The sequence below is a fragment of the Mandrillus leucophaeus genome, unplaced genomic scaffold (genome assembly GCF_000951045.1).
Source record: "Mandrillus leucophaeus isolate KB7577 unplaced genomic scaffold, Mleu.le_1.0 Scaffold267, whole genome shotgun sequence".
Classification (NCBI taxonomy): Eukaryota; Metazoa; Chordata; class Mammalia; order Primates; family Cercopithecidae; genus Mandrillus; species Mandrillus leucophaeus.
In genome coordinates this window covers 1,523,626-1,551,289 of record NW_012102776.1, presented here as the reverse complement: position 1 = coordinate 1,551,289, position 27,664 = coordinate 1,523,626, and the positions used below count along the sequence as shown (strand labels likewise).

General features: G+C 38.9%; 1 protein-coding gene across 2 annotated transcripts in view; it reads right to left on the bottom strand.

Annotated features, from left to right (window-relative positions):
* Positions 1-15,365, bottom strand: part of BIRC3 (baculoviral IAP repeat containing 3) — a 21,265-nt gene extending 5,900 nt beyond the window's left edge. The window contains exons 1-7 of one of the 2 annotated variants that reach the window (XM_011984391.1): positions 15,192-15,312; positions 10,772-10,836; positions 7,305-8,206; positions 7,103-7,202; positions 4,545-4,623; positions 3,713-3,761; positions 1,870-2,112 (exon numbers count right to left, since the gene is read on the bottom strand). In XM_011984391.1, the coding sequence (XP_011839781.1) occupies positions 1,870-2,112; positions 3,713-3,761; positions 4,545-4,623; positions 7,103-7,202; positions 7,305-8,157 (1,324 nt within the window). In that variant the 5' untranslated portion in view covers positions 8,158-8,206; positions 10,772-10,836; positions 15,192-15,312. Of the gene's footprint in view, positions 1-1,869; positions 2,113-3,712; positions 3,762-4,544; positions 4,624-7,102; positions 7,203-7,304; positions 10,837-15,191 lie in introns of both variants that reach the window. The other variant, XM_011984389.1, reaches the window with a different exon arrangement.
* Positions 15,366-27,664: the final 12,299 nt, after the last annotated feature.

Below are 27,664 nucleotides of genomic sequence, written 5' to 3'. Positions count from 1 at the left end.
AACAGTGAGGCAGAAACACTAAGGGCTCTTTTTGACAATGTAAATTATTATATATTGTTGACTTGAAGTCATTTCTGGAGACTTTTCTGATTGTCTTTGAAAGAAATATAAATATTTTATAAGTGGATAGTTTTAGATTTTATGGGGTCTCTCAATGGTTGTGGAGATAAGTGTTCTTTTCTTTGAGCAATTGTTGGCTGGTGACAAATGGCTACCACTAAGAAGGCTACAGGAAGGACATACTTGCCTAATCTTCACAGAGAAAAGAGAACTTGATGAGGCTGGGCAAAGGTTAACTGTGACTGTATTGCTGCTACACTAGTGGTTTATAGACTGAGTAATTCACACTTGGGTGAATGTATGATGCCATGTCACTATGATCTGATAAGTTTGTCCGGGTTGGGTCAGAAAACAAATCCATCTTCATGGGCAGGGTTGGACTTATCCCTAAATGAAATGGACGATCTGACTGTCAATAATCCTATGAAGAAATAGATCCCAGATGGCATTGGACAAGGATAAGGAGAAATCTTTGTTGTCCTTCTGAACTTTGTTGTCCTTCTGAATATTTGGGGGCCTGAGTTTTGATAAAGGAAAACATTACTGGGACATTCCTAGTGATTTGTGTAAACTTGCCAAAGCTACACAGAGATGAACCAGAAGCTAGGCAGAGAGATCTATGAGGATGAGCCCGGGGGCACTAAGAGGGGCCACATCTAGTTGCAGCTGTAAATCGACATTTGTGATATAATTCCCTTCTGTTACCCTTAAGTCTCCAATCAGAGCTTGTTAAAAGTTGCATCTGTTTTTAGCTGTGTTGAAGGGACTTATAGGTCTGGTCCATGCTTGGGAAAGGAGAGATCAGCATTTCTTTTTGTCTAGGACAGAGTGATAACAGCCGTCAAAACAGCCAGATGAGAATGGATGTGCCCAGAAGAGTTTTTGTGAAGGGCAATAGAGAACATAGTAGTGGATAAGGTTAGTATGGAAGGACATGAGCAACTTGTTCTAAGAAATTGTGAAACAGTATCCTAGGACTTGCCTAAATAATCGAAGGATGCTCTGAAAGACTCAGTTCTTGTGTAGGCAGGTAGGGGACTTAATAGTAGTTTGTGCATTAATGTATAGTCACAGGCTAAGACATGCTTTTATGTTAACGTTAAAATTAATAATTGTCCAGCCAGGCATGGTGGCTCATGCCTGTAATCCCAGCACTTCGGGAGGCCGAGGCGGGTGGATCACTTGAGGTCAGGAGTTCGAGACCAGTGTGGCCAACATGGAGAAACCCCGTCTCTACTAAAAGTACAAAAATTAGCCTGGCATGATGGCAGGTGCCTGTAGTCCCAGCTAAGGGAGGGAGGCACGGGAATTGCTTGAACCCAGAAGGCAGAAGTTGCGGTGAGTTGAGATCATGCCACTGCACTCCAGCGTGGGTGACAGAGTAAGACTCTGTCTCAAAAAAAAATTAATAATTGTCGCTGATCCCACCCTGATTTACTCCAAAGGGGAGTGAGCAACTAGCCTGAGATTAAAAATGTTCCATGCTGCAACAAGGATTCCATTTTCAAAACCTTAAGAAAAAAAAAGTGCCATGAATGCATAATTGGACACAGCGTCAGCTATCCAGAGAAAGAATATAAATTAAGGAAAAACAGAAAAAAATACATCATACATTTTCAACTTATGGGCAACTCAAATATATCTGAATATGAATAAATTTTTTAGCATTTGAATTCAGAATACTAAACATGAAAAAAATCTGACTGGATTGAGTATATTTTCAGATATACTAGATGAGTATATTTTCCATAACATGTAGACTGGTATCAAATCCTTATGAAAATAGACTGTATTAATAAATCTACATACTTGATTCTTTTTCCTCAGTTGCTCTTTCTCTCTCCTCTTCCCTCATTTCATCTTCTGCATTGAGTAAGTCTAACACAAGATCACTGATGAGTCTATAATTCTCTCCAGTTGCTAGGATTTTTCTCTGAACTGTGTATTTTACCAGGCTTCTACTAAAGCCCATTTCCACAGCAGCATTAACCACAGGAGTATTCATCATGATTGCATCTTCTGAATGGTCTTCTCCAGGTTCAAAACGAATAACTATATGGAAGAAGAATTTAACACATATTAGGATAGCCTGTATATTTCTTAAATATTAAAATTTGAATTGAAATCAAAAATGTTTTTACAATATTAAAAATGTAAAACCAACAAAATGTATAGGCATTATTTTGTATGAACATTGTTAAATTTAAAATGATATACACGTTCAGTCATCAAAATAACAACATGAAATATTGTACTTAGATGCAAAATACATATTACCTGTCATAACTGGATATACATATGTGAGCAGGAGAAGGAAACAGAATGGCAGGGATTACTTCCCACTAGAATTGAGATTCTTTTTCCCTATGTTGGATGAACAAATGAGCTTTCAATCAAGAATAATTCACATATTTTTTCAGAGAGGCTCTTTTTATACAATATTGCTTCCTTGGAGTTCATTCTCAAGAGTGTAATCAGAGTGACTTTTTAAAAACACAAATCTGATTGCGTCACACTTCTTGAATTCCATCAACAATTTCATTGCTCTTAGGATAAAATCCAAAATAGAAATGGCTTACAAGGTCTCATACAATCTGAACCCTGTTTAGCTCTTCAGCCTCATCCCTTGCCACTGTATCATTCGCATTCTGCACTCTAGCCCAGGAGTCACAAACTGATGGCTCTGGTGTCAAATTCTGCCTGCAGTGCTGACCACTCATACAGCTGGCCTGCTTCACTCATTTGTCTATTAGCAACTCCTATTTCTGGCCATATAGAATTTTGTTCAGTTATTCAAAGGTGCCTATTCTCCTTTGTCACTTCGGTCTTTCATGTGCTGTTCCCTCTGCCTGGAATACTCTTTTCTTCCATTTGTCACTCAGTTAACTCCTATTCTTCCCTTGGATTTTCTGCTAAGACAAATATTTCCTCTGGAAAGCCTTTTCTGACCCTCCAAGTCTGGGTTAATTGTCCTATATGCACTCTCATATTACACTTTACTTTTGTTGCCACATCCCTTTCTCCTGTCTGTGTATTTCTCCGTATCCCATAGATACATGAGACCAGGAGTTATGCTTATCCTGTTCTCTATTCTTTCCTCAGAACAGGAGATACACAATAAATATATATTGAATTGAACTGAACATGAGATAATGGAGTAGAGGAGCTTGTACAAATGTTAACTGTATTGCATTTTAGGTTTAAGGTGATGTACAAGTCATTTAACTTTTCTGAGCCTCAGGATCCCTATTTAAAAAGAGAACTAATGTGTTCTATCCTTTCCCTTTCACAGAAAGAATATGTGAGCAATCTAATATCATAGTACATCTGTTCTCACACTGGCCCAAGAACAAGGGTTAGGCTGGATGTATGTAGTTTGTTAAAACTATACATGCCTGAGCCTCTCCTTTAGATACTCAGATTTAATTCAGTAGGTCTGAAGTAGAAACTGGAAATCTGTCATATTTTTTAAAGTTCTCCAGGCAACTCTGATATGCACTGAAGTTTGGGAAATACCAACACAGTATATTTGAAAATGCATTCATTGTAAATTATGAATCAATATAAAGGTACGTTACTGTTATCAACTTTCCATCTTAACAGTACCAAATGACTCTATTTAAATGCATTCATTATTATCCATTGCACTTACTTGATGACTCTGCATTTTCATCTTCTGGGCTGTCTGATGTAGATAGCAGCTGCAGAAAAAAATATATATATATAAATTAAAATATAAATCTTATCTTACCCATTGCAATGAAAATGACCCAACAGACACATTTTATTCAATTTATTGCAAACTACTTGCTTACCAGCAAAATAATTTTTTAACCAAAAGCAATATTTCATTTATATTCGATAGTTATTCCCTAGGCCATAAATTAATAGAGTTTCAGTGTGTGTATATAATAACAAATAAAACCCATTTTCATTAAGGCAGGAAAAGGACTATACCTTTTCAATAATCCATGTGACAATCAATTTTTCTTTCATCCACAGGTCTTACCTACCCTGGGTCATTCTTTGGGATAAGTTGGACCCTATATCAGTTTCATTGCTCATGGCTGGAATGGGATTGACCATCCAACTATTAAGTAAGTTATTTGTTTTCCCAAGAAGATTAGAAAAAGCAATAAAATTCTCTTTCTCAGATCTTTTGAAGGAAAATTTATATAGTAAAACTGTTAAATGCTACTATCCCAGTCATTTTTTTTCTCAAGCAGTTTAATTTATTGCTACTTGATTGAAAAAATGCTGAAAGAGAAACATCACAAGTGTCATTATCAGGAGACTACCATTTATGGATCTATTTTTCTCTAAAGAATAATACTTTCTAAGATCATGTCAGGTTTGATAAGAAAAAGAAAAAGTATTTCTAAAACAACTCTTGTCTTTTCATCAAAATAGCACTCTCTGTAATTATCAGAAAGTAATTTCTCTGATGGCGACCAATATTTAAAAAAAGAACTTTCCCTACCTACCTGTTCAAGTAGATGAGGATAACTGGCTTGAACTTGACGGATGAACTCCTGTCCTTTAATTCTTATCAAGTACTCACACCTAAAATGTAAAGAAAATAAAGTTTGAGGGATTATTTATACCAGTGAAATGAAAATATAATAAATAAATTTCTCATCCCTAGGTGTTTAGTCCATTTCAAATCTGGTTGTTTGCCCCAAATCACAGAATCATTTAAGATCATTTATTCTAAACTTAATGTTACAAGCATAAATAAATCCTAGCTCACTGGAACTGACTCTATTGTATTGCTTTCAAGAAAAAATTTTTTTCTAAAACTAACCTGTAAGTATCCTATGATAGGATCCAAATTTTTTGTGTGAATTTTTAATTGTTTTGTAAGGTGCTTCTCATGACAGTTAACATTTTTCATACAGGTTGAATGTCTTACAAAATTAATATTTTTATATTTGCCAAGAAATATTATGCTTCCGCTATTTTTTTTTTTTTTTTTTTAAGACAGAGTCTCACTCTGTCACCCAGGCTGGAGTGCAGTGGGATGATCTCGGTTCACTGTAACCTCCGCCTCCTGGGTTCAAATGATTCTCGTACCACAGCCTCCAGTGTAGCTGGGATTGCAGGTGCCTGCCACCACGCCCGGCTAATTTTTGCATTTTTAGTGGAGATGGGGTTTTACCATGTTGCCACACTGGTCTCGAATTCCTGACCTCAAGCGATCCTCCTGCCTCAGCCAAAGTGCTGGGATTACAGGCATAAGCCACTATACTCGACCACTTCAGCTAATTTTGAAAAGCACTAAATGTTTATCTTAATTTGGGCAGGACTAATCCAGCCATTTGTAGACTGGGTATTTCAAATGAGTATAAACATACATATAATCAATTTACTCTTAATATATTGTGAAGTATAAATATTTCAGATGAGTATAAACATACATATAATCACTTTACTATTCATTTAGCATATAGAGAATGGTCAGAGATATTGTAGTGAAAGGCAGGTTGATATAAGCAAGAGGAAGGCGATTACTAGTAATCTACCAAGGCTCAAGTGGACAAGGGTCAGGAGCCTCTCAGTCTACTGAGGTCAAGTAAGTCCATCTCTCCTCAGAGCTCTTAGCTACTCTCTTCAAGTCTTCTAAGACTCTTGAAAACACACTAATGTTGGCCGGGCGTGGTAGCACTTCAAACTCCTGAGGTTAGGAATTTGAGACCAGCCTGCACAACATGGTGAAACCCCGTCTCTACTAAAAATACAAAGATTAGCTGGGCATGCTAGTGTATACCTGTAGTCCCAGCTACTAGCAAGGCTGAGGCATGAGAATTGCTTGAACCCAAGCGGCAGAGGTTGCAGTGAGCTGAGATCACACCACTGCACTCCAATCTGGGCAACAGAGCCAGGCTTCATCTCAAAAAAAAAAAAAAGAGAGAAAAAAAAGTAATCAAAATAAGTTAAGATGCCACATTTATTAATCAATATTAACCCATTTCCCCATTTGGAAAAAAACAGTGCAGCTTGTCGCCAGTGCAGTATTCTCAGGGCAAATGGGAAACAGGCTGAATAATAGCAAAAGTTTTGACCATGAAAAAATGTAATTTTAGGCCACAAGATTTAGATGAAAAAGGAGAATGTAAAAAATGTCTTTTGAAGCTGATATTTTAGTTAGTACATTAATTTTCTTACCCACATGATAAAAACCCACACTTGCAAGCTGATCCGGATTAATTAGAACGCTAGGCGGCCAGTTAAACAATCAAAAGGGTAACATATCACATTAAAATGCTGTGTGGCAATTAAAACACATGAGATGAGACTATACTTACCCTGATTTAGTATTGTAACCTGCCTGGCATTTCTAAACCCCTCTTTGTTCTTTTTATTGATTGTACTTATTTTCCAACATGCTCTATAACTTATTCAAGTTTTTATTAATTGTCTGTTCTCTCCTGCTATAATACAAACTTAGGCGACCAGGAGTCTTTGTTTTGTTCAACTGATTTTACGCACCCAGAACAATGCCTGGCAATAGGTGATCAATTGTTATTGAATACTGAATGAATGGAAATATATCCAAGACATATGTTGACTGAAAAAACTTCAAAACTAAATAGAATATTTAATTGATGTAAAATTGTGTACATTTATTTCTATATAGATATTTATTTCTATATGTATATGTATTGTATACATTTATTTCTATATGTCTGGAGCGATGTTCACTAAAATGGTAACCATGTTCATCCTTAGGTGGTAAGATTTCTGCACAGTTTAATTTTCTTTCTCTGTACTTTTCTACAATGTGTGACTTTGTTTTTATAATGAGCATGTATTATTTAAATATATATATTTCTTTAAAAATTAAACAAAAATCCCCAAATATATTTCTTCGTTAAGTCTATCAAAACTTTTTAAGTAAGTATTTTGCTAAGTAATCCATCCTAAACTTATTCACAAATATATATTTGGAACGGAGTAAAGTAACAGCTGATTTAAGGTAAACACATATGAGCAATCTCATGATAATCACAAGAATTTGCAAAGAGAATTTCAAAACAATTACCTTGGAAACCACTTGGCATGTTCCACCCATGGATCATCTCCAGATTCCCAACACCTGAGTCCACCATCACAGCAAAAGCATTTGACATCATCACTGTTACCTAAAATTAATTTTGAACCAAAACATGAATACACATAATTTGCCCACTGAAATGTATAAAATGAAATGTATTTTTTTTAAATTAGCAGATTCAGTTTCTTACCCACATAATAAAAACCCGCACTTGCAAGCTGCTCAGGATTAACTAGAACACTAGAGGGCCAGTTAAAGAATGTTTTAAAGCGGGCTGCATGTGTCTGCATGCTCAGATTAGAAACTGTGTATCTCGAAGTGTCTTGAAGCTGATTTTCGATAAATGGGCATTTGGGAAAATGTCTCAGGTGTTCTGACATTGCATTATCCTTCGGTTCCCAGTTGCTCAATTTTCCGCCACAGGCAAAGCAAGCCACTCTGTCTCCAGGTCCAACGTAGTAAAAGCCTGCTTTTGCCAGATCTGTTGGCGACAGAAAAGTCAATGGCCACGTCTGAAAAGTAAGTAATCTGGCTTTTTCATTATTCATTGCACAGTGGTAGGAACTTCTCATCAAGGCAGAAAAATCTTGATTTGCTCTGGAGTTTATAGGATTTGATGGAAAACTTGAATAAGAGCCACTGAAATATCCACTGTTTTCTGTACCCGGAAGTAATGAATGTGTGGAATTTGTTACTGAAGAAGGAAAAGTAGGCTGAGAGGTAGCTTCCGAGTTGTTAACTGAATTTAGACTCTGAACGAATCTGCAGCTAGGATACAACTTTTTATGCTTTTCAACAGGACTGTCTCCTCTTTTCCAGTTATCCAGCATCAGGCCGCAACAGAAGCATTTGACCTTGTCATTCACACCAGTGTAATAGAAACCAGCGCGAGCAAGACTCCTTTCTGAGACAGGAACCCCAGCAGGAAAAGTGGAATACGTAGACATTCGGTACAGTTCACATGACAAGTCGTATTTCAGTTCAAACGTGTTGGCACTTTTCATCAAATTTGATAAGAATATGCTATTTTCTACTATGTTCATGATGAAATGAATGGGGAAGAAAAGGGACTAGCCTTTCTCCGGGGAGGTAGTTTTGTGCATGGCTTTGCTTTTATTAGTTTTAATACTAGGTTGAAAAGCCAAAATGAAAAAATTTTTAATTATTTTTATTTCTATGCATTTAGAGTTTCAACATGGAAAGATTCTAAATCCTATACTGATACATTTTAAGGAAGAAATACACAATTGTACCTTTGTATAATCTCTATACATATAATGTACACATGATGCTACAGAGTAAGCTGTGCTGAAGATTAAAACCCTTCACAGAAGAGTAAAGTGTATTAGGCCATCAGGATGCCAGTTAATGGCAGGCATCTCCACAGGTAGGTCAACTTCTCCAGGCTACTAGAATGTTTCAGTGGCATTCAATCAACCTGAAGATGTAATGTGTGACTCATGAAGCTTCTTTACATGGTGGAAAGCTCTGCTCTCAAGTGTTTGACAGTAAAAATATTCAGAATATGTTTATTTTGCTTTTTGGAAATTGTGAAATTTAGTAGCCAGGAAAAAAAAGCATAACACCTACCTCAAAGGAGGAAAAGAATACATTACCATATTTCACTGATTCTAAGACGGCTATTTTAAAACTTCTGTTATCAAGAAGTATTTTATAATTAATGGCATATCATATTTTAATTAGCAGCACTTTTATTTCTTAGAGGTACATACAATAATGGTATGATTTACAATTGAAGACATTTTGAATTCAATGAAATATGGTATATTCCAAATTTTTCTCCAATTAGTCATATTTTTCTTTCTACAATCCTTCTAATAAGGAGAACAAAACAATCTAAAATTTCTCTCCAGATAAAGAGCTTTACTAATAACAGGACTGGCTAACACATCTTAAAATCTGGTTTCAATATTTATTAAATAATTGTTATTTCCCATAGATCATCAGGAATATAATTGCTTAAGCATAATGATACTATTAGATCTTATGCAATTAAATATTCTATTTAAAATAAATCATCAGAGATTAATGTGTTTGTTCATTTAGTCTTTTGGACTCAGCTTCATGCTGTTGAAGCAACTCAGTGTTAACATTTTTTTATTCTAAGAGTATACTTGGCTAGAACACCAAAATGTCCTCTATAATTATGGTAGACAACAGGTGCTGCAAAAAGGCACTCTGCCAAAACTACCAATAACAAAGCTGAACTTCATTGCTATATTCAGGTTACTTTTGGAAAAACAGAATCATTATATATATTGCATTCCCTTGGTTAAAAAATTTCTTAAGATAATTTAGATATGGCTGTAAAATAAGACCTTTCAAAGATTTTTTAAAAAATTTTTATCCCCCTTAAAGAACTAACATTGTAGAGTTATTTAACTTATTACCTACTGAAAACATTTTTGAACTTTTGTTTTTCTATATGTTTCTGAAGCCAACATCCAATCTACTCTGATAGTGGATTTATTTTTTAAAACAGTCAAAAGTTACCAAATGCCATGTATAGGCTAAGATGAATAATCAAATGGCATCAATGTAGTTTTGGTCAGAAATTATTTCATGGATAGCATACCTTGAATCAGAATGTATCGTGACAAAAAAAAAATTAAATTTACCATTTCAATAGCGAGACCTTGTCAAAATTCAGAATTTCTCAATTATGACTTCCTAGCCATTAGTAAAGAGGTTCTGAGTCAGTAATACTAGCAATGACCAATAAGAAAGTCATTGTGGCTTTTTTTTTTTTTTTCCACCAGTGATTTGCAAGCATGGTTTCCTGGATCTCAGAGATGTTGGACTTTTTGACTGCAGACTTCAATGGTTTGTTTCCAGGTGGCAGGAGAAACATCACATCTCATTACCGATAATTATTTCCCTCAAAGGTAAGTAATTGTATCTAACTTCAATATTCCTTTCCTGGCCAAAAATTTTACACATTGTCATAAAAATCTTCTTTGTATTCATCACTCTCTTTATATTATTTTTCTTTCTAAATTTCTTCATTTCCTAAGATGTAACCTTCAACCATCACTCTCATCCTCATCATTCTCAGAGATAAAAGCCCACTTAAACACACTTTTGGACTTTTAAAATATCAATGGCCTTATAAATAACTGGATAATTTCTTGACCAATCATCACATTTATCTTTTTACTTCCTCTAAATTTGTTGCACCTATCAAAACGCTTTGTTCTTGATTTTTCTTTGTCACTGTAGAAGTATTTTAATGTGTCAAAGCTTTCATCTGCATATTTCTTTAGTTTGCAGAGGATTTATTATTAGCTTTTTGTTCAACGTAACTGTCACTCATTTAAAAATCTTTCCCAAACACCGGTACTGTTTCTATTCTACATAATGGGAGAATATGCCAGTAGGAGATTGCCTGGCCAACTCTGAAAAAAATGCTTTAACAATATGCCCCAGCTAGGATCACTTCTCCTTTTCTTCCACAAATCAAATTCAAAATCAAACTCATTATAGTTACACCTTATATAACTCGATCATGTTTATAAAATTAGCATTCTTTGGATAGTAAAACACCAGTTAACTACTTAATTTGTTTACCCATGCACAAAACTACCTCCCGAGATTAGACTAAGTCCCTTTAAGGATTTTAGGTCTCCATTTTGAGATGTTTTGATTTATAGAAGAAACTGAAAAAAAAAATCTAGAAGAAGTTGTTTTCCTCCTTTGTAAACCTGTTCAAAAACAAACAAACAAAAAGACAGTTTTAAAAGTCAAACAATTCATAGATGGAACACAATGACTTTTTAAAAAAACATTTTCTCCAAAATAGAACACTAGTAATTACGGATCGTTTACCATGTATCAGGTGCTTTACTAGTCACTGTAGAGGCCAAAAAGAGATTAAAAAAAAAAAAAAAAAAAAACAGATGCAGTGGCTCACGCCTGTAATCCCAGCACTTTGGGAGGCCAAGGCAGGTGGATCACTTGGGGTCAGGAGTTCGAAACCAGCCTGGCCAACATGGTGAAACCCCATCTATACTAAAAATACAAAAATTAGCTGGGTGTGGTGGTGCACGCCTGTAATCCCAGCTACTCAGGAGGTTGAGACAGGAGAATCGTTTGAGCCTGGGAGGTGGAGGTGGCAGTGGGCCAAAATAGCGCCACTGCACTCCAACCTGGGTGACACAGCAAGACTCTGTCTCAAAAATAAAATAAAATAAAACCCAGAGGTTTCAAACTGGAAGACATATTATGTTTGGCTTATATAGAATTGCATTATAGTACTTTACTAATTTTTTATTTTTATTTTGAAATTTATTTATACTTAGAGAAAACTTACAAAAATGACACAGTTTCTGCATACTCTGCACTTAGCTTCCCCAAAGCTAACATCTTACCTAATTACAGTGCAATTAAAGAAACCAGAAAATTTACATTGTACCATGCTGTGGATTAATCTGCATGCCTCATTTGAATTTAATCCAGTTTCCAAATCCATTTGGAAACAGTATGGACCACAGTATTTTAAAATCTTGCCGTTAATTGCCAACATTTTTAAATGTAAGAGACTTCCCATCACATTCTAGATTCCAAGCTTCTCTTGGAAAATCAAAAGATCTAGCAACACTGGGTCTATAGTCCTACAGGGGAGCAGTCAGCTAGAGCTGAGCAGCAGCTGTGCCCTTTAGAGAGGGAACGTGTTCTCTTTGATTCCCTGATACTGGGACTGACTGTTCTGGTAGTCTCCGCTAACAATAACAGTCTAGCAATAACAGACTGTTGCCATTTGTCATTGAACAGGCACTATTGTTTTTCTTACAGCAGAATTATGAGGAAAGTGAAATCAGTGTAACACATGTGTCTATCAAAAGTAACAAAAATGAAAAGTAGAAGAAGGACATATGTTTCCAGAAAAATAGGAGAACTTTTGTCTTTGTGGAAAGGAAGGATATTCCTTCATATCAAATATGCAAACAGAGTATGCTTTCATTTAAAAGAGACATCCCACAAGCTCTCATGCCATGGCTCACACCTGTAATTCCAGCACTTTGGGAGGCCAAGGTAGACGGATTGCTTGAGCCCAGGAGTTTGAGACCAGCCTTAAACTGGGTGACCTGGCAAAACCCCATCTCTACAAAAATACCTCAAAAATTAGCCAGACATGGTGGCACATGCCTGTGATCCCAGCTACTTGGGAGGCTGAGACAGGAGGTTCACTTGAGCCCATGAGGCAGAGGTTGCAGTGTGAGACTGCATCACTGCACTCCAGCCTGGGTGACAGAGCAAGACCCTGTCTCAAAAAATAAAAATTAAAAAAAAAGAAAGAAAGAAAGAAAAAAGAAAAAGAGAGACTCAGAGTTTTTCTCATTTATATCACCTGCATTTGAGTTTGCAAACCCCTTACACAAATTTTATCCTAAAGAAGCTTTAGGTCAGGCGTGGTGGCTCACGCCTGTAATCCCAGCACTTTGGGAGGCCAAGGCAAGCAGATGACTTGAGATCAGGAGTTTGAGACCAGGCTGGCCAACATGGTGAAACCCTGTCTCTACTAAAAATACAAAAAAAATTCGTCAGGCGTGGTGGCACGCACCTGTAGTTCCAGCTACTCAGGAGACTGAGGTAGGAGAATCACTTGAACCCAGAAGGTGGAGGTTGCAGTGAGCCGAGATCATGCCACTGCACTCCAGCAAGGTATATATTTGTGGAAATTCAGGCAACAACTATACAATAAATATACAAAAATATGCCAAGATGTCAACCCCAGATCACTTCAGCCTCTGTCCTAACAATTTCCAACACCTAGATGCAACCCTGCAGACTGGGACCAGCATCACTTAAGACTCCTTTGCCACCCCTTAGCAATTCCTTTTCGCCCTGCTCAGCCCCCTAGCCCACTGCCCTATGCACCCTTCTAAACCTTCAACACCTTCCTCAGATTTCTCCACTGCACTCCATCTCATTTTCAGTCCATTGCTTTGCCTTCTATTTCTCAAAGAAAAGAGATATCATTGAGCAGGAACCGCCTCACATTCTCATATCCAAGCCTTTTTGGCTCACAACCTACTTGCTGCCTCAGTTAAAGACTTGCCCCCTTATGGGATCCTAAACTCTCCTACTGCCTCAGAAATCTTGTTCTTAATCCCATCTCCCTCATTGCTTCAACTCTCATTCCTCTCACTCTCAACTGGCCCTTTTCCTTCCACAAAACAACCATGCTTAAATCTATCTCAACTCTCAAATGAAAGAAATTTTTAAAATTCTCTTTCGGCCAGGTGCGGTGGCTCATGCCTGTAATGCCAGCGCTTCAGGAGGCTGAGGCGGGTGGATCACAAGGTCAGGAGATCAAGGCCATCCTGGCTAACACGGTGAAACCCCATCTCTACTAAAAAGAAATGCAAAAAAATTAGCCAGGCATGGTGGCGTGCACCTTTACTACCAACTACTTGGGAGGCTGAGGAAGGAGAATCGCTTGAACCCAGGAGGCAGAGGTTGCAGTGAGCTGAGACTGCGCCACTGTACTCCAGCCTGGGTGACACAGTGAGACTCCGTCTAAAAAAAAAAAAAAAAAAATCCCCTTTCAACCCCACTTTCCACGGTAGCAACTACCCTGTATCGCCCCTTCCCTTCATAGCCAAGCAAACTGGACATGTGTGTACGGTTAATGTCTCCATTTTCCCTCTCCCATTTACTCATTAAGTCAGCATCACTTAAAACTGCTCTCAGTATTAATAACACCAAATGGTTTTTTTGCCAAAACAAATGGAAATGTTTGCAACTGACATTGGGGCACACTTCCTCTTAGAAATGACCCATTCCCTGGGCTTCTCTGATACCAAGCTCTTGGGATTCTTCTTTCATTTCTAGTGGCTCCTTCTCAGATTGGCTCAGTCCCCAACCTTTCGTCTTCTGACTCTTCCATTTAACCTACCAAGAAAGCAACCTCCCCAATCCCAGGGCTGTTGGGCTTCCCTACCCTTTGGGCACGCGGCACATCCATTTCTATGACACTGGAGGGCAAGTGTGCCTTTTCTTTCTGCCTCCCCCTAGACAGTGAGGTATTTTAGAACCGCAGCTATTAATATGTTTCATCTCTGTACCTGCCCTCCCACTCATAGCATCTGCAGAGCTTGGCATATAGGGTAGACACAAAGACTTCCCGTTGAAGAAATAAATGTTAGCAAATGTGACTGAGCCCCGAGTGACCACAGTACTTCTATCAATTTTACATTAATGACCACAGAGTCTACTCAGTGATTGATTAGGATCAGGCTTTGGAGTCAGACATCTGGGGTGCTCAGTACCAAGCAGCCCGGTAACCAGAAGCATGACGTTGCACAAATAAATCTCCAAGAGCCTCAGTTCCCTCACTGTCAAATGGAGATAATTATGGTAACTGCTCCTTAAGATTATGATAATTAAACGTGAAAAATACATGTAAATTCTTCAGAGAGAAACCTAGCATATAGCAGGTAGCAGTACTTAATGTTAGCAATACATAATAGCAAATAAAGTCAATAGTTAATATTATTGTTACGTTAGCATCAGGTACATGCCTTCGACACTGTATTGATCAGAGTAAGAGCACTACTGGGTTTCCATGCTGATCACCAGGAAGACAACCAAAAACTGCTGTCTTCCTACCACAGGTTGGAAACATGCCTCCATTTGCTCATTAAACATTTTACTTCCTTCCTGTGCCAGAGCTCTGTGTTAGGCTCGGTCCTGAAATTTATTTGGCACCTGCAAAGGCCCAGTGATAACTCTTGGCAACCGAATCAAAATGACACAGCTGCACAATTCCACTGGCTCACTCCAAACGTAAAATAGAAATTGAGCACCTGGAACCTATCTAGAGCCTGCCTTTGGGCCCTGACGTTTGATAACTGCGCCCCACCCACTGACTCTCAACCTCTGCAGCGCTCTAACCCAGAGCGCCCCTCGGCCACCCGCTGGCACACCTCTTACCCCAGGGGAGGCGCGCGCGCGCACGCACACACACAAGCACACAGCAGCCTTCCTCGCCCACCTGCTGCCCGCGCGCACACACACACACACACGCACGCACACACCAGCCTTCCTCGCCCACCTGCTGCCCAGAGGCCGACGACGCATGCACCAGCAAGGACAAGCCCAGTCTTTTCAAGCGACACCTGTCGCCCGGCCTGTTCCGTGCGGCGGGCGCGAGTCTCACGCTGTCTTTTAAATGCGTCACCCAAATCCCCACCCCTACCCGTAGCAGGCGTTCCGCACTCCTCCCAGTGGTTTGCATGTGCACTGGTGCTTTCCTTTTAGGACTTAGGGGAACTCCAGGGGTAATAACCATAGACACTTCCTCTTAATCAGTGGCCTGGCAAACCCACTCGGGGATTTCCATGACCCAAAAGCATGACTTTTAACCGTGGCCTATCTGCGCGGCATTTACTGAAAGACATTTGCTTCATTGCTCGTGGGCCAGAGGAAATCTTGATAACAACCCATACAGAGAGGACGGTCATTGCTCAGCCTGCCTGGAAAAGGTCAATATGCCCTATTCACCCTCCCTCTGCCATACACTTTACACGTAAAAAGGTTCGAGTTTTCAATCTTCTACTAGAGCTGCAGAAGTCCAGCATTTAAAAAAAAAAAAAAATCGAAACTTTGTGAAATCTTTCTATTTATTTTTACTTTTTGTTCTGATCAAGAAAGTAAGAGGTGAAAGGAAATGTAGGGGTATGTGAAAAAAATCATGCAGTTCTCCTTTGCAGTTTATTTTTACCATTTTAAAGATTGAAATTGCTGTGTTAATTTTCTGTATTGAAATACTTTTTGTTTTGTTTGGTGAGTTTTGGAGGTTTTTTTTTTAAATAAGTAGGGTGGAGTTGGCTACTTAAAAAAATCCCTCCTTTATAGCCTTTGATTTCACAGGGCAGGTTTCTGAGTTGCAGTGCCATTCTCAGGGAAACCTGACATCTTTGAGTCTAACTGCACTGCCATATTTTCCTCAACGTTCTCTAAGTAGTAACTTTAAGCAACTTTATCTGAGAGCCATCCGTACCAGGGTAAGAGATGGATTTGGGAGAGCTCATCTGATTTTCTGTCTTCCAGTAGATCAAAGACAGTTACCAACCAGAGGCAGAGCCCATAAAGATTATTTGGTCCTTCATCATTCTGTGGAAACAGCATCCAGTGCATTCTGCACACAATGGACTGAGCTGAGGCATCTTCTGGTTTAGGTGGACTTGGCTGTCCATAGCAGCTGAAGTTCCAGTTGGAATTATTTCAGAAACACTAAGTGTATTTATCACATGGAGACTTTAATCCACATTTGAGTCTGCTTCAATCAAGACTTTCTAAGCCATTTTCAACTCACTCCTGAGATTATGGAAAATAATTTGTGGGCCTTACACATTTTTGATTATGTCCTCACCAGAAGAATTTCAAAAAGCTCTGCATTCCCTTGCCCATTTTTAACTTAACATTAAAACATAAAGCTCTTGTACATGTCAATAATCTACAAAATGTAAACATAGATATTTTTGGAAAAAATTGATACAGCGCTCTTTTAAATGTATTTGATGGATCTTAATGCCATAGTAATTTGACATACATGATCATCCATGAAGAAATTATCAAGTCATCTTTAATAATTGAAAATATTTTATCATTGCCTTTTGTCATTGAACATTCCAATTCCCCTACAGAATGTTAATACATGTTTATACTGAACATCTTTTATGATCTCTCTGTCACATATCTCTGAAACAAATACATATTATAAATTGAAATCCATTTTTTTCTCTGGGATCATAAGGATCTAAATGTTTAAAAAAAAAAAAAATCCTCTTTGGCCAGGCATGGTGGCTCACGCCTGTAATACCAGCATTTTGGGAGGCAAAGGTGGGTGGATCATCTAAGGTCAGGAGTTCAAGACCAGCCTGGCCAACATGGTGAAACCCATCTCTCCCAAAAATACAAAAACGAGCCAGGTGTGGTGGTGCACACCTGTAGTCCCAGCTACTTGGGAGGGTGAGGCATAAGAATCACTTGAACAGGGGAGGCAGTGGTTGCAGCGAGTGAAGATGGTGCCACTGCACTCCAGCCTGGGACAGAGCGAAACTTCATCTCAGAAAAAAAGAAAGAAAAATCCTCTTTGATTACATTATCATTGATATTGTTTTCATTACTTTTAAAATGTAATTGGTCAAGACAATATAAAAATATTGTAAATGTTGGCCGGGCGCGGTGGCTCAAGCCTGTAATCCCAGCACTTTCGGAGGCCGAGACGGGCGGATCACAAGGTCAGGAGATCGAGACCATCCTGGCTAACACAGTGAAACCCCGTCTCTACTAAAAAACATACAAAAAACTAGCCAGGTGAGGTGGCGGGCGCCTTAGTCCCAGCTACTCAGGAGGCTAAGGCAGGAGAATGGCATAAACCCAGGAGGCGGAGCTTGCAGTGAGCTGGGATCCGGCCACTGCACTCCAGCCTGGGTGACAGAGCGAGACTCCGTCTCAAAAAAATATATATATATATATCTATATAGTAAGTGTTAATAACTATTACAAATACAATTTAAGGGGGTTGCAGCTTGCATTTTAAGCAAGTGTTTCAAGTGTGCAGTCATGAATATTACCTATAGCTATAATATGTTAGGGTTCAGCACAGATTCTGTTCCTTTTTTTCATTTCTACAGATTATAAATGCTGTAAACCCTATTTCACAGAAATAAGTAGATAAGTAGATAGGCCCAGAAAAAACATTATTATGGCAATTTTTTCACAATTTAAAAAATATGTTTTATATTTCAAAAGTCATTTAGTGATCTCTAATCGAAATACGTAATTACTTATCAGTAGACAACTCAATTTTGTTGAAATTGGTGGTTTAGAAACCACTGAACTTTTGGTACCCAGGTAGGGTTGACAGAGTTAGCAAATTAAAACAGAGAACACCTAGTTAAATTTTGATTTAATATAAATAATGAATGCATTTCTAGTATATGAATGTATTGTGCAATATTTGGTACCTATCTATACTAATAAATTATTCATTAGTTATCTGAAATTTAGATTCAATTTGGTGTTCTGTATTTTACCTGGCAACCCTATACCCAGATATTAGAGTTATTCATTTTCTCAACACTCATGCCGATCAATTATTTCAAATCATCCAGGAGGCTTCGACACCCAGAGAAATATACCATTTTAAAACTCATGGTAGGTGAGAGGTAAGCCTGTTTTTTAAGAGAAGACAGAGAACCATTGTGAAAAGGGAGATGAGAAGACAAAACAACCCTGGCAACCTTCACAGTTCTTGTTTTCAAGCAGATCAGTTTTAGGAGAAACTACATATGAAAGTTGAGAGTCAGGCTATTAATTCCTTAAAACTATTTGAGCTCCCACCTCCCTGTTGGTAAGTCTTTGTAAAAACCCAGGGGCACACTTACCCCAATTTAAAGACTATGGCTGGCCAGGCACATTGGCTCACACCTGTAATCCCAGCACTTCAGGAGGCCAAGGTGTGTGGATCACCGGAGGTCAGGAGTTTGAGGCCAGCCTGGTCAACATGGCGAAAACTCATCTCTACTAAAAGTACAAAGATTAGCGGGGCATGGTTGCGGGTGCCTGTAATCCCAGCTACTTGAGAGGCTGAGGTAAGAGAATTGCTTGAACCCCGGGAAGCAGAGATTACAGTGAGCTGAGATCTCGCTACTGCATTCCAGCCTGGGAGACAGAGCAAGACTCCATTGCCAAAAAAGTAAATAAATAAAAACAAATAAAGACCATGGCTTATGAAATCCTTGAATTGACTGAGTCCCACGTTTTTCAAACTGGTCATGAGAGCTAGGGTCAGGCCTACTAGGTTGGAAGCAAATTAACATGTCTCCTTTGCAACATTTTGCACAATTAAAAAAAAATAGTTTCTCTAGATAAATGTGTCTGGGCAAGCACTGTATGTATTTGCTCACTGCGTTATTCTAGTACTAGTAGAGTGTCTGCTCAAAGGTGCTCAGTAAACCTTTGTTTACTGACTAACAACAATGGAGCCAATCTATCCAAACTATCCACTTAGGCTTTCTCTATTCTAAACCTGCATCCATATCTTTAATGGTGTAACATACCTTGCATTTTCTTTCTAACTCTTTGTATATCTCACATACTTTATAACAAAAGCTCCTCTTTTCCCCTCAGCATCTAGCTGTTATCCTTGCACAGGGGCCATGCTAATCTTCTTGGTATGGTTCCAATTTTAGTATATGTGCTGCCAAAGCAAGCGCAGCCTAAATGTATTTTCTCTCCAAATACTCTTTTATTTTCTTCCAAGCCAGTGAATTCCAAGCTCCAAATACTCTTTTCACAACAGAAATACACAAGGAAACCTTTGAGGAAAGTGACAAGATAGACACATACTGTATAGCCATTACTATCTTCAGTTTTCTAGGTCTGTTTGTTTGTTTGTGGTTTTGTTTTTTCATTTTTATTTTTTTGAGACAGAGCCTTGTTCTGTCACCCAGGCTGAAATGCAGTGGCACAATCTCAGCTCACTATAACCTCAACCTACTGGGCTCAATCCATCCTCTCACCTCAGCCTCCTGAATAGCTGTGACTACAGTCATGGGCCACCATGCTTGGCTAATTTTTGTATATTTTATAGAGACAGAGCCTTGCCGTGTTGCTCCAGCTGGTCTTAAACTCCTGGGCTCAAGTGATCTATCTGCCTTGACCTCCCGAAGTGCTGGAATTACAGACATGAGCCACCACACTTGGCCTCTCAGTTTTCTAGTTTTTTTTCTACTGTCAGTGTATGAGCAAAGTGTGAATGACAGAGTTTTTCACCCCATTCCTGGCTTGGAACTCTGACAATCCCTGAGAGCGATATGCTTTCAGTATCCTATTATTAAATAATCAATTTAAAAGTATGTTTCCCTTGGGGGGAATTATTATTAAAAATATTTTTTCTCTGGAGGCAATTTCACATAATGTTGTAACAACTTTAGTTGTAGCCTAATGCTTTTTCACTGTAAGTTTTTAGATTTGTATGTATAAAGAAACCCAGGAATCTAGAACTGAAAGTGAAAGTGAAATCTAACAGGGAACATGCTGTTCTGATTCCAAAGTAAATCTGAGAGTCCTTGTAAATGTTGAGAATTTCCTGGTCTGTTGATAACTTCATAACATCTTGCAAATAAAATACAATTAGATCAGCCTTGAATGAGTGCTAAAGACCAAATTTACAAAGAAACCTCCTCTAATGTAAAGCTGTAGTCAAGATGATGCAGTTTACCCCTCACAAATGGTGGCTTACTTTATTTTATACTGATAGTACTCTAATAAAATATAATTGATATCATGTAAAGTACACAGATATTAAAAGTGTGTAACTTTATGATTTTGACAAATGAATGTACTCAGTTAATAACCATCAACCAGATCAAGACCAAGAACACCTTCCATTACCTCAGAAAATTCTTTCATGCCCTTTTCCAGTCAGTACCAAGCTACAATGCCCCCACCACCCCTCCCCCTCCCACAATCACTGTTATGATTTATCACCCTAGATCTCATTTGTCTGTCCTTGAACTTTAAACAAATGAAATCATAGGATGTGTACTCATACTGGCTTCCTTTACTCAACATGTTTCTTAGTTTCATCAATATTGTAATGTATATCAGTGATTTGTTCTTTTTATTGCATAGTAGTATTCCACTGTATAAATATATCATAGTTTCTTTTTTTTTCTTTTTTTGAGATGGAATTTTGCTCTTGTTGCCCAGGTTGGGGTGCAGTGGCACGATCTCGGCTCGCTGCAACCTCTGCCTCCCAGGTTCAAGCGATTCTCCTGCCTCAGCCTCTTGAGTAGCTGGGATTACAGGTGTGCACCACCACGCCCAGCTAATTTTTTGTATTTTTAATAGAAACGTGGTTCATCATGTTGGCCAAGCTAGTCTTGAAGTCATGAACCCAGGTGATCCACCGGTCTTGGCCTCCCAAAGTGCAGGGATTACAGGCGTGAGCCACTGCGTCTGGCCTACTATATTTTTCCATTTTTCTGCTAAGATACATTTGTGTTGTTACCTGACTCAATCCCTTGTGAAAAGAACCTATAAACTTTTTTTTTTTTTTGAGACAGAGTCTCACTTTTTTGCACAGGATGGAGTGCAGTGTTGCCATCTCAGCTCACCGCAACCTCCACCTCCCAGGTTCAAGTGATTCTCATGCCTCAGCCTCCTGTGTAGCTGGGACTACAGACTCGTGCCACCACACCCAGATAATTTTTTGTACTTTTAGTAGAGGTGGTGTTTCACCATGTTGCCCAGGCTGGTCTTAAAGTCCTGAGCTCAGGTAACCCACCCGCCTTGGCCTCCCAAAGTGCTAGGATTACAGGCATAAGCCACTGCACCCAGCCCAGAACCTATAAACATTTTAGATTTTTTGTTTGTTTGTTTTTCTTTAATAATATAGATGAGGTCTCACTATGTTGTCCAGGCTGGTCTGAAACTTCTGAGCTCAAGTTCAAGGGATCTGCCAACCGCAGCCTCCCAAAGTGCTGGGATTACGGGTGTGAGCCATTGTGCCTGGCCCATGTTAGTTTTTCTTTTGGTGAACCTATGAATTCTTCCTGTTGGCTAAATAGCTGATATGGAATTGCCATTGGGTAGGTGTATGTTTTATTTTTATTAGAAATGGCCAAAAGTTTTACAAAGTCTTTGCACCATTTTACACTCCCACCAGCAGTGTATAAGAGTTCTAGTTGCTACACATCTTTCCCAAGACTTAGTATTGTGAGCCTTTTTAAGTTTAGCTCTTCTTTTGGGTATGTGGTGACATCCCATTATGCTTTTAGTTTTTCTATCCCTGTTAATTAATGATGTTGATTATATTTTCATATGCTTCTCAACACTTTAGATATCATCTTTTGTGAGGCACCTGTTCAAATCTTCCTCCAATTTTTAAATTGAATTGATTGACTTAAGGGAATTCCTTATGTTCCCTGAGTTGAGTCCTGTCATTGACATGTGCATTGTGAACAGTTTCTCCCCATTTGTGGCTTGTCTCTACTCTTTATTAATACTTTCCTTTGATAAGTAGAATATTTTAATTCTGTGAAGTCCAACTTACAATATTTTTATATTCAGTGTGTTTTATATCCTGTTTAAGAAACCTTGGCCTATCCCAAGATTATGAAGATTTTCTTTTAGAAGCTTTGTGATATTCACTTTTATATTTAGGACTATTGAAATGTAAAAAGGGCCAGGCGTGGAGGTTCATGCCTGTAATCCCAGCACTTTGGGAGGCCAAGGTGGGTGGATCACGAGGTCAGGAATTCGAGACCAGCCTGCCCAATATGGTGAAACCCCATCTCTACTAAAAACACAGAAATTAGCCAGACGTGGTCGCACGCACCTGTAGTCCCAGCTACTCCGTGGGCTGAGACAGAAGAATCGTTTGAACCTGGGAAGTGGAGGTTGCAGTGACCCGAGACTGCCCCACTGCACTCCATCCTGGGTGACAGAGCAAGATTCTGTCTCAAAAAAAAAACAAAAAAAAGTGGAAAAAGTTCCCTTGTCCCCCTCGCAGGGCTTGCAACAGGGAGAATGGCTCACTTCTTCAGTGCCCCGCTGCTCAAACCTCTAGGGGGAGCATGCAGACGGGCAGGCTATGGGTCCCTGACCCCACGGCAGTGTCTAGGAGTGAATGTTTATAGCTGAAGGCCTAGTGGGCATGTGTTACAGGGTGCTCTTTTAGGTTAGCCATCCGTAGGCAGCTTATGTTAGCTCAGTTAGACCTTTGCCTTATCGCAAAGACAGCTTTCTGTATCTCAGGGTTCTTTCCTTGCTGTACCAGAAGAATAGGATCACACGTGGGGTTGGAGAATGAGTGCAAGGGTTTATTGAGTGGAAGTAGCTCTCAGCAGATAGGGGAGCCAGAAGAGAAATGGTTTTCCCCTGGAGTCGGGCAGTTCGGCGGACTTGGGCTGTCCTCTGACTGTCTCAGACGAACTTCGTGTGGTTCAGTGGTCAATGGCCTGTCAGCCTGCTGGTGTGCTCCTATGCCAGTGCTTTCCTCTTGATGTCCAGCCACCTGTGTGTCTTCCTGCTTGTGTCTTGGACAAACATTGGAAAACAACACAAGATCATTGAAGTCAGTCTTTTCTACTTCTTTCCACAATTCCATAAACTGGCATCGATCTAAAGTATTTGCATATATATGCACAACTTTCATAACTGTATCCACTATGCTTTCCATGAGCCTGATTCAGAACACTGAGCACAAATGTTTTCAGTATGTGTTTATGATGGATGGATGGAAGGAAGGAAGGAAGGAAGGAAGGAAGGAAAGAAGGAAGGAAGACATCAATCTCTTGCTTTAAAATTTCATAAATTCATAACTAGCTGAAATTCTTCTTTGACAGTATTAAAGGTTCAAATATTTCTATACCATGAGTTTGACCTTTTAGTTTACAACTTGGCAACATTTCATAAATTTGAAAGTTCTTTGAGATGAAATATACCCAAAGTATTAATTGGGCATGACTTATCTAAAGGTGAAGGAAAACACTTGCAGTTTTTCAAAATTTTAATCAATTAACTTGATATTCTTAAAAAGGGCTTGTAGGCTATGGGCAATTGTTTGGTGGCATAATTTAAAATATCTTACTTTTTGTGAAATATCATTTTTACTCTTTTCCTAATAATTTTCTAACAATTTCCATAACTATAATAATAATGTATTTTACCATGTCCCCATGGTTTTCTTTTGTATGCCAGAATCCAAGCCATTTAATCACCGCCTAAAGTCACAAGCCCAGATCCTGTTAAGCATAATTTTTTAAAAAAATTTGGGGGAGTTGGGCACAGTGGCTCATGCTTGTAATCCCAGCACTTTGGGAGGCCGAGGAGGATGGATCACCTGAGGTCAGGAGATGGAGACCATCCTGGCCAACGTGGTGAAACCCCGTCTCTACTAAAAATACAAAAATTAGTCAGGCATGGTGGTGCATGCCTGTAATCCCAGCTACTCAGGAGGCTGAGGCACAATTACTTAAACCCAGGAGGTGGAGGTTGCAGTGAGCGGAGATCGCCCCACTGCACTCAAGCCTGGGCGACAGAGTGAGACTCTGTCTCAGGAGGAAAAAAAAAAAATTGAAACAAGGGTATGTGAAGTGAAGTTGCACCAAACCAGCAACTACAGTTGCCGCTGTTCTAGCTTCAGTTTTGCGATGTTTCCCTTGGCCAAAAACACACTAAATCATTTTTGAGTTTGAAGCATTTAGCAAATAACAACAAAGCATAGCCACCAGAAACATACACCTGATTGCTATGCCAAATACGGTAATGCTGTGTTAGCTAGTGGAGCTAATTTCTGTATCACTGTGTGGACATAACAGCAACATAAATTGGAAGATAGTGGACCCCGCCCCCTTGTTGGTAGAATCTTACTCCAAATGATGGAATTTGGAAATGGAAAGATAAGTAATCATCCCAGCTGGTATAATACTGAATTGTTTCAAAACCAACCCATAATTGATGCGAAGTAAAAGTACTGTGAACCCATTAAAATATGGCAGTATTGAAAAAATAAAGTACATTTAAAACCTTCAAAAATATTTTTTGTTAGAGATTTATTTCAGATTTCAGGTGACTAACTTAATCTATTCTTTTCAATTATTTTTGACTGTTGAGAGGAAACATCAAACTTGCTATGTAGTGTCTGAAAATATCTCTAATATTATCTACTTTAATATCTTTAAAAGTTTGTACACAACAAGCAAACAGCTTTTTTGTTTTGCTCTGCCACAACAAATTGCAATTCCCATTCATTGCAAACTTCAAGACATACTTTCTTCCAGTCTTTTATTTTCTTTACTGTTCTGGTTGTAGTACTGGTAGGCTCTGCATTGCCATTCGATTCTACATCAGTAGTATGTCTTAGCTTTAAACTTAAATTTTTTCCCATACTTGCTTTTAAAATTAGAACAAAATATAATTCTGTTATAATAATAAGCATTTTTATTTCATTATCAGTTACAATTTATATAGGTATCAATTTAACTTGTGCAACCTGTATAAAACACTCAAATAATCATGTTACAATGTTACATGGGTGCATAGGAAAAATCACTTAAATGATTTTGTGGACACCAACTAGACTGGTATTTATATGACATGACACACATGTGCACAATGCACAGAACAACGTCACAATGACATTTTACATGATGCAACAGTAAAAGTGAAATGTAGCCCTATGAAACCAATGGAGTTGTATTAATGCACAAATATCTTACATTGGTTCAATTTTAATTTAAATATAAATAAAAATTACACTGAAATTTAAAAATTTATTTTCTCAGTGGTGCTAGCCCCATTTCAAGTGCTCAAATACCCATGTGGCTAGTAGCTATCATATTTAACACAACAGCTTTGTGCCATACATGATTGGTCCTGGCTTGCTTTTGAATCCTGACTTTGATCTTCTCATTGTTTGCCGTGCGTTGGACTCTCGACCCTTCTTCTGGTGGATGTTAGCTCAGACTCGTTGCCCCTCACTGTTGTCAATTAAATCAGACTATCGTGTCCTCATTTCAGCTCTTCTGGTCCCTTCCTCTAGCAGCAGCTACTTGGTTAGTGCTTCTCCTAGACCAGCGTGACTTCTCTGCAAGGTTGGTGGAGTAGGATGGGGCAAACATTCGTAAGAAGGAAACAGAGGTCAGGATTAAGGAGGAGGCTATTACAAAGCAAATGGAAGTTCTAAATAATTCTTTCTTGTCTTGGACAAAGACTTTCAAAAACATTGCAGAAGATATTACTTAAGCACAGACGGAATTATTTTTGAAAATCGCACAAAATAGTGGCAGAACTGAAAATGAGCCAATATTCTAATTTTCAAAAAGGAGGAGAAAGAAGATTCTGCAGACAATTTAGACTGAAGACATGTATTAACCATCTTAAGCAAGATCCTAGTATGAATCTGTCAAAGAGTGCCATGTGAACTTTTAGATAGCGAAGTAGTGGTTGCCAGGTGATAACTTGCATTCATATGAAACAATCTGGGCCCAACACACCCACTTCCTGTTTTGATAAGCCGATGAGACTGGTGGTAAGGCTGCAGATGTTTGGATTTCATTAAAACACTTGGCAAGCCTTTCACAATATTTTTGTGGTAAAATAGACACAAACAGGTGGAATGGTAGTATCACATTGCATCTGATGTTCAATCCAACTGGATATTTGTTAAACTGGTTCTTTTCTCCCTGTAGAAGATTTGGACAATGTCTCTGGACAGGGTCTGACATCAAATCTCTCCTTAATATTTAGTGAATATGATTAAGAGTAGATTGGCTGAGGACACTGGGCATCGTTTTTATAGGTAGCAGGAATCTCTGGCTTGATAGCCAGTAAATTGGATAATAGTCTCAGAATTCAAGCAGATCCCAATAGTTCAGATTTGTGGTTTAAATGTATCTCATCAGGGCATCCAATAGCTCAAGAATGGAATTGCAGAGATGTGATTCGCAGTATAATTTGTGTTTACCTGAAGTCACACCAGCTTGGGGTGGGGCAGGGTATGGGGAGTATGTACAGTTCCATTACTGGCCATCTACCTCTTCCCCTCCCTCCCTCCACTCCCCCTCCCCCCTGCTCCCACAGCACACTGAGTGGCTCTCAGTGAACGGTTTGAGTTGGTTTTGAAACAATTGTTTCAGCATTCAAACAATTCAGTATTATACCAGCTGGGATGATTACTAATCTCACTATTCATTTGAGGTGGGACTCAGCCAACAGGGGGCAGGTTCCGTTCTCTTTCAACTTTTGTTGCTGTTTATGTTCACACAGTCATACAGAAATTAGCTCCAGCAGCTAATACAGCATTACAATATTTGCCACAGCAATCAGGTGTATGTTTCTGGTCTCATCTGCTGCTAGCACTGATCTGGCGTTAATGCCTTGTAGCCTCTGCCCTGCCAGTGGATGCAGGTTGTTGCTGTTGCTGCCACTTCTACCTGGGCAAGCTCCAGCAGATCCTCGGTCCCACTGCCACTTGATCACACTTAAGTTGTAAGAAAGAAGTGCTTAACTGATCCCACCACAGTTAAGAAGTGCTCAATTTCCACTATGCAATGCGGAATGATGATCTTCAAAGGTAAAAACTGATTTTTTGCTGAAGAAGCATTTCTATTCTAGAGGACAGAAATGGAAGTTGGAATCTGCAGCTGTCTGGCTGCTTTTCTAGTCCCCCCATATTGCCCCGAATATTGATAGTGGAGTGCCTTGGGGCTTTTCTCATTGCCATTTATACTCATCATCTGAAAAAAATTATAAGCTGTACACTTATAAATTTATATCTATAGTCCATATTTCTACACTGAGATTTATTTTCCTTTTAATTATTTGCTGGTATAGTATACCTAAGTGTGTTTCAGTGTAACCATCTGGCATCATAGTTATCTTTGTTTTTTGTTTTGTTTTGTTTTGTTTTGTTTTTTGAGACGGAGTCTCGCTCTGTCGCCCAGGCTGGAGTGCAGTGGCCAGATCTCAGCTCACTGCAAGCTCTGCCTCCCGGGTTTACGCCATTCT